We start from the raw sequence: 6000 nt of genomic DNA, 5'->3' as shown, positions 1-6000 counted from the left end.
GAGGGGGAGGGGGAGGGGGAGGGGGAGAGGGAGAGGGATCAGATGCCTGCAAATATCAGAGGTGTTAAATCCCCTAGAGCTGGAGTTAGGGCAGTACTGATCTGCCTGATGTGGGTGCTGAGAACCCAGTTCGGATCCTCTGCAAGAGCAGTACCTGCTCATAACAGATGAGCTCTCTCTAGCCCCACCCTCATCATTTTATAAGTTAGATTTTGAGTCTTCATGCGGTGTGTAGCCTCCCTCCAGGTTTGAGGGAGCAGGGGGTGTTTCTTTCAGCTTGTCACAGGATAGAACTGCAGACTATGTTATCCTAGGAGTCTGTTGAAAACCTTTTGTAGTATGCAGCTTTAACACTGACCCCTGGTGACCCCCAGTTCCTGGTGACTATGCCCTGTGCAATCTCCTCTCCTTTTGTGTGCTGATGAGACCAAGTGATTGGCGTTTTGTGAAGAGAACACAGCAAAGCAGGATGCCACCTAGGTGCTTAGGTTGAAACTACTTCCTGATTCTGTTTCTCTCCTGTCCCCACTTCTCTTTACCCTCTTTTCTCACTGCCCCACTTCTTTTCTCACCAAGGGCCACTTTTAAAAAAAAATCATTTTATTTTTAATTATGCATAGGTATGTGTATATGAGGCAGTGCATATATAGGTAGGGGTGGGGTACACATGAATTCAGAGCCCTCAGATACCAGCAGAGGGTACCAAATGCCCTGGGAGCTGGAGTTCTGAGTGGTTGTAAGCCCACCCTACATAGGTACTAGAAACCAAACTTAGGTTATCTTCGAGATCAGTATGTACTTTTAATCTCTACAACACCTGTCCGGCCTGAAAGTCAGTTCTGAAGCTACCTCAAACTGAGGGCAGCCCCTGGCCAAAAGCCAGTGAGGAAAGGAGCCCTTCACAGTCCAGGTGCCTGTGCAGAACTTAATCTTACAAACAATTGAATGACCTTGCAAGGGCATTGAGATGCTCAGAGGCCAGACCAAGGGGCCTTGACTGTAGCCTCCAGAGAGACCTTGAATCAAAAGAAAACAAACAAAACAAAACAATCATCTTGGTGATGCCTGTATTTCAAATCCACAAAAGCATGAAACTAAAAATATCTGTTTTACAAGTGGGGTAATACCTGAAGAATGTTTCTGTACACTATCTTTAAAAGTATGTATTGATGGACCTGGAGAGATGGCTCAGAAGAATACTGGCTGCTCCTCCAAAGGACCCACATTTTCTTCCCAGGATCCATACGGCTGCTTACGTCTCAACTCCAGTTCTAGTGCATCTGATGCCCTCTTCTGACTTCCACTGGGTACTGCACACATGTGGTGCACAGACATACACACCAGCAAAATACCCATACAAACAGATAATATAAAATGAACATTTTAAAATTTCTGATGATAAAGATTTATCCTCAGGCTGTATTTAATTATTAAATTAAATATTACTGGGGGTGCTATTTCAATTGCTACTATTAGTCATAAATCTTTGACGGAGGGAGTAACTTATGAAAATATCCCTTGTTTCGAATGCTATTTAAATGCTACTTTCCACTTGCTTTTTCTCTTTAAAGTTCTAAGTTTTAGAAGTTGGAGAAGATTACAATTAAAATCTCATGCAGTTATGACCAATGGCACTGACTAAGGTTTCCTAAGGCCAGTGTTCTTTACTGCTGCCTAGAGAATTACCCTGAAATCCATGACGGGGGATAGATAACAAACCATAATTGGTGTAACACACGTATTTGATTACCCATTGCTTGTAACTTAGTGAATAACTTCAGATAATCCTCCATATAATTACGAGGGAAAGCATGGAGGCTGTGAATTCTCCAATTTTTATGGCATCTTCCTTATAAAATGTCAACCTGGCTGACTTTTGAAAATTTTTGTGGTAAAACTGTCTCCGTGGCTCATCTGTCCCCTTGGACCTTTGAACCAGTTATCTGGTCAAAGCGTGGGATCTCCAGATGTGGTTGATTTGTGTGTGTGTGTGTGTGTGTGTGTGTGTGTGTGTGTGTGAAGACCATGTAAAATCACCACATGAATATACAACTAGACCCTCAAAGCTCTGACTGTGGTTCCCAGTGTCTCATCACACTTGTCATACAGTCCCATGCATGAGCATAAAGAACCTTCTTTCCACTTACACTGCTGTGGGATCCTTCACCTACATATAACATTCCCCATAGTCAAATCCTATGATTATATATATATATATATATATATATATATATATATATATATATGTGTGTGTGTGTGTGTAATTGCAAAGAATCTATTATTGTTTAAGAAGCAGGGAAACAAAGATAACTAACTAAAAAAAGGATATTTGGCTTAAGGATCAACTGAAATTAAACAATAGGTGTATTCATGTACTATGAAATCATATTTATATTTATAAGACTAAGTCTAACAATGGCACTGGTTTCTTGGGTTGTTTTGATATGTCATCAGAGAGGTAAAGGCATAATCAAGGTCACACAACTTTATGTTAAAACAGTTCACACACTGTGGCACAGTATGTATAAACAGTCATCTTGTAAAGAGTCTGTTTCTCAGTCTGGATATCATTAAAGTGGCATAAGTGTGCACCACACATCCATCCCCACCCCTACTCCAGGAAGCAATTTAGAAGTATAATGGCCCCTTGATGTCTATGGAAGACTGGTTCCAGGACACTTTACAGACATGAAAATCTTTGAGTTACAAGTCCCTTATATAAAGTGGGCTAGAATTTGTAAATAGCCCACCTACACCTTTCTGTACATTTGAAATCATGTCTAGATAACTTCCAGTAACCAATAAAATGTACACACACCATATGAATAGTTGTTTCAGTAAGTTGTACATCAAGAAAAGGTCTGCATATGCTCGGTACACAAGCATTTCCCTAAGTATGTGTGACTGGATGAACTCATGGTGTGTGGGTAGTGGGGCAGAACCCGAGGATACAGAGGTTGACTATATGTTATTTTCTACTTGTAAGATTTGATTATTTCCTGTCAAGAAATGTCTTTGTTGTTTTCTGAGTAACCACTATCATGCCTTACCTTTCAACTTCACCCTTTTCACTTTTAAATAAAAAACACAAGATTTTGAAGAGAAAAAAAATCTATAGTTAAACTGTTGGTTTTTGTCTCTGTCTGCATAGCAATTGAAAACTCCTTTTTGCTAAATACCTGAGGTTCTTTTGCTCTTAAGTAAACATGTATTTCCCCTCACTAAAATCAGTCTTTCTGTATTTGCTTTGCCCTCAAATTTCTGAGCTAAATTTATTTTGATAATTTGCATGTCCTTGTGTTAGATGTAGATATAAAAAATCACATTGAGTATACTTTGTGGAGTAGACACTTTAAAAAAATCAGAATTTTTGAGCTGACAAGATGGTTCAGTAGCTAAATGTGCTTGCTGCCAAGCCTGAAGACCTGTGTTAGAATCCTACTCCACAAGATGGAAGGAGAGAACTGATTCCTGCAATGACTGTCTTGTTTATTTTTTTATTACATCTATTTATTTATGGAGGGCCATGTGTGGATGCCTGAGACCCATTACCAACTTTTTTCAATGAAGCATTTTGTCACAAAGTCAAAGCCCTTTTGTGCCCCACTGATGCATAACTACCCTGCTCAAACTTTTGGAAGAACTTTGCTATCTGGTAAGGAAAAAAATATACCACTCTCCCCATGCACCTACCTTTTAGTGTTTCAGTGTCATAGAAAGTTGCAGCAAATCTGGTGGAGCGATGGGATGTTGAGCGCGAGTCCATACTGGCAAGACTTTTGAGCTTCAACCGGCATCGCCACAGCTTCCAGTCCTCAGAGTGAGCAATTTGCAGTAACTCCTCCAAACTAGAAGCCGCACGGATCTGCTGTTCAGATCTTTCCAACATGGACTGGGATGATCGCTCAAAAGAAAAATCCTAATTAAGAGTGAGTTACAAAGATGTCTTGATAACCATCGTTGCTAACAATTGAAACTATAGACCATCTGAAAAGAAACTAGTTAAGGTTATTCTGATGTGGACCTGTGTCTGGGGGCAAGGAGGGGGGAAGCAATGTCTAATGGTGGCCTTTGAAATGAAGGATCTACTTCCTTACTTCCAGAGCCTCTGCACATTGTCTTATTCAGAAAAAAAAAGATGCATTATATAATTGAGGTAAAGTCTTTGTGGTATTAGTCACATCAACCCAAAATACAATGACCAACGTCCTTAGAAGCCAGGAGAAAACATAAACACAGCAAGGCCATATGAAGAAGGAGGTGGAGATGAAGTGATGAAGCCACAACTCAGGAATTGCCTACAGCTGCCAGAAGCACATAAGGCAGTGCTTCATGCCAAGAGAGTTGACACTTTGATTTGGGGGATTTTGTTGTTTTTTCCGAGCTACCAAATTTATGGTACTTTGCTACTGCAGCCACAGAAAAGCAATAGAGACTCTTCTATTATACTAATTTTATGACAACAGCCACTGATTTTCTTGTTTATGCTGAAGTCTCACTGTTTCTCTACATTTGTGTTTGATTTGCAATGGCTAATACGGGGCAACTAGACTAGAACCGGTATATTTGTGGGGGGGGGTGTGCATTTCCAAGTCAAGAAAATATTTTTAATATGTCGCTTCTTATTCAAAAGTAGGGGCTTGGTTATATGAAATAATGAAGCATACATACAATTATAGACTATGCCATCAAAACCATCAAAACCAATGGAGCCCATTTCCTACTGGAGTTTCCCCCTCCCTCCCAAGCACTGGGGATCAGTCTTTGGGCCTTGTGCATGCTGGGAAGGTACTTTGCCAACTATGCTATCTCTCAAGTTCTGGAGCTGAGTTCTTGATCACCTGGCTTCCCCAGCCTCACATCTATCAGCCCTGCAGTTTTAACTTTATGTTCCCATATAGTCAGCGTTTTCCACTTAGATTGCCTTCCATGTTTGTTTACCATTTTTTTTTTGCATTTATAGTTCATGAACTAAAAAAGTCTCAAAACACATATCTTCAAAGTTATGCCTTTTGTTGTTGTTGTTGTTGTTGTTGTTGTTGGTGGTGGTGGTGGTGGTGTTCTTGTCTTGAGGCAAGTTCTCATTATGTAGCCAAGGTTGGTCTGGAAATTGTGATCCTCCTGTCTCAGCTTCTAGAGTCCTGACATCTCAGGCTTGTGTGACTGTACCTGGCTAAAGCCACCTTAGCCATTTTACCTAAATCCACATGGGACTATACACATGCATATATGTATAGTTTTGCCTGAGATAGGAGAGTATTAACTATACTTGTAAGCTATAGGAAATGTGTTAGTTGGACCCAGTATAAAGAGATTAAAACCTCTGAAACAGGTGAGCCACAGGTAGCCATGTGGCTCTGTAGAGAGCAAGATTGCCCCTTAGTAGCTCAGGGAGATTATCTTGGTTGTTTCTCACATCCCTCCACAGTTGGAAACAAGGACGTTTGTTTTGTCAAGGGAGGGCAGGAAGCTTAAAGAGACAGGGTCCTGAACTTGAGTAGAGTGGTGACCCAGCTTCTTTAGTTGAGAACACTGTAGACAAAACTGAACACTCGCTCATTTCCATGACAACCCTTACACGTAATGATCCTAATTTGCCAATGGTCTCTTTGCCTGACTGTTCACCTCCTCTTTCTAGTTCTCTGGAAAAGCTACCTCACATCAACTCAATCTTCAAGTTCAAAGGCTTTGACAGCATTGCTTCTGTAAGCTAGTGAGGAAGATCAACAGATACCTTACAAAAGAAGTATTAAGTTGGGCTCAGTGTATGTAAGTGTCTGTGTGTGCACGTGCGCATGCTCATGCACGCTTGTGTGTATAACAATAATTATAGAAGAGATCATGAATTTAAGGAGGAGGGGAGAGTTAGAAGGAATTGGATGGGGGAAAGGGAGAAGTGAAAATAATACATGCACAAGTACTCATGTATGAACTCCTCTAAAATTTTAGATTAAAAATTATTAAAGTTGATGAGAGAATTTTCATTTATGGAGGTAAAAT

The 6000-nt window shown here is 40.5% G+C and overlaps 1 protein-coding gene across 2 annotated transcripts in view; it reads right to left on the bottom strand.

The window, feature by feature from the left end:
* The window catches only part of Vegfd (vascular endothelial growth factor D), a 28932-nt gene that overhangs the window by 12908 nt on the left and 10024 nt on the right, over positions 1 to 6000 (bottom strand). Inside the window, exon 2 of one of the 2 annotated variants that reach the window (XM_021188358.1) lies at positions 3694 to 3919. In XM_021188358.1, coding sequence (XP_021044017.1) covers positions 3694 to 3919 — 226 coding nt within the window. The remainder of the gene's footprint in view (positions 1 to 3693; positions 3920 to 6000) is intronic. The other variant, XM_021188359.2, reaches the window with a different exon arrangement.

The sequence above is a fragment of the Mus pahari genome, chromosome X, assembly GCF_900095145.1.
Source record: "Mus pahari chromosome X, PAHARI_EIJ_v1.1, whole genome shotgun sequence".
Taxonomy (NCBI): domain Eukaryota; kingdom Metazoa; phylum Chordata; class Mammalia; order Rodentia; family Muridae; genus Mus; species Mus pahari.
This window is presented reverse-complemented; position numbering and strand designations above follow the sequence as displayed.